General features: G+C 29.2%; 1 protein-coding gene across 1 annotated transcript; it reads left to right on the top strand.

Moving 5' to 3' along the window:
• The first annotated feature begins 15 nt into the window (after positions 1-15).
• On the top strand, positions 16-512 carry LOC108745315 (nitrogen permease regulator 3-like protein). Its single transcript, XM_018500362.1, has 2 exons — positions 16-169; positions 243-512. Exons 1-2 carry the CDS (start codon positions 138-140, stop codon positions 472-474), a joined length of 264 nt encoding a protein of 87 aa, XP_018355864.1. The 5' UTR covers positions 16-137; the 3' UTR covers positions 475-512.
• The last annotated feature ends 94 nt before the right edge of the window (positions 513-606 follow it).

The following is a 606-nucleotide window of genomic DNA, read 5'->3' as shown; positions in this document are numbered from 1 at the left end:
AAAGGTAATATAATTTCAACAAATGCGCAAAAAATATTTATAATATTCCGAAGTAGCATTTTCATGTGCTTAGATTAGGCATAGCTTTGAGACACGAAGAGAAAAGATGTGGCTTTCTGACAGACGAAATAAAGATAATGGTATCGACGCACGATGAGATTGCTGGAAGGTGATAAAATATTTTTTTTTATTTTTTATAAAATTATTTGTGAAGGTATATTTACAAGTTTAGATATGTTTAGATCTGAAGGTGAAAGCGATTGCGACGAATCACCGTATGAATTAATTCTTCAAAGAAGCTCGTTAGCACGTGGTTTAAAATCCGTATTTAGCAATCTCAGTTCTTCTGGCATTGTCAATATCATAATTAACAAGTGGATTCAAGTTCGTTTCTGTCTACCACAAAAGGTTCATCGATCGCGTAAAAAAGGATTGCTCATCGACCCTGAGATTATAGACAGGTTTGTTTACTAACATTTTTATGCCAGATACGAGGTGGAATATATATAAATTATAAATAAATTTTAATATAATGATTAACCAGAAAAATATTATATATTTATAAGAAATCATATATATTTAAAAAATCTTTTGTATATATATATA

Source organism: Trachymyrmex septentrionalis, unplaced genomic scaffold, assembly GCF_001594115.1.
Source record: "Trachymyrmex septentrionalis isolate Tsep2-gDNA-1 unplaced genomic scaffold, Tsep1.0 C3409320, whole genome shotgun sequence".
In the NCBI taxonomy this organism is placed as follows: domain Eukaryota; kingdom Metazoa; phylum Arthropoda; class Insecta; order Hymenoptera; family Formicidae; genus Trachymyrmex; species Trachymyrmex septentrionalis.
Note: the sequence above shows the minus strand (reverse complement) of the source record. Positions and strands in the feature narration are given on the sequence as shown.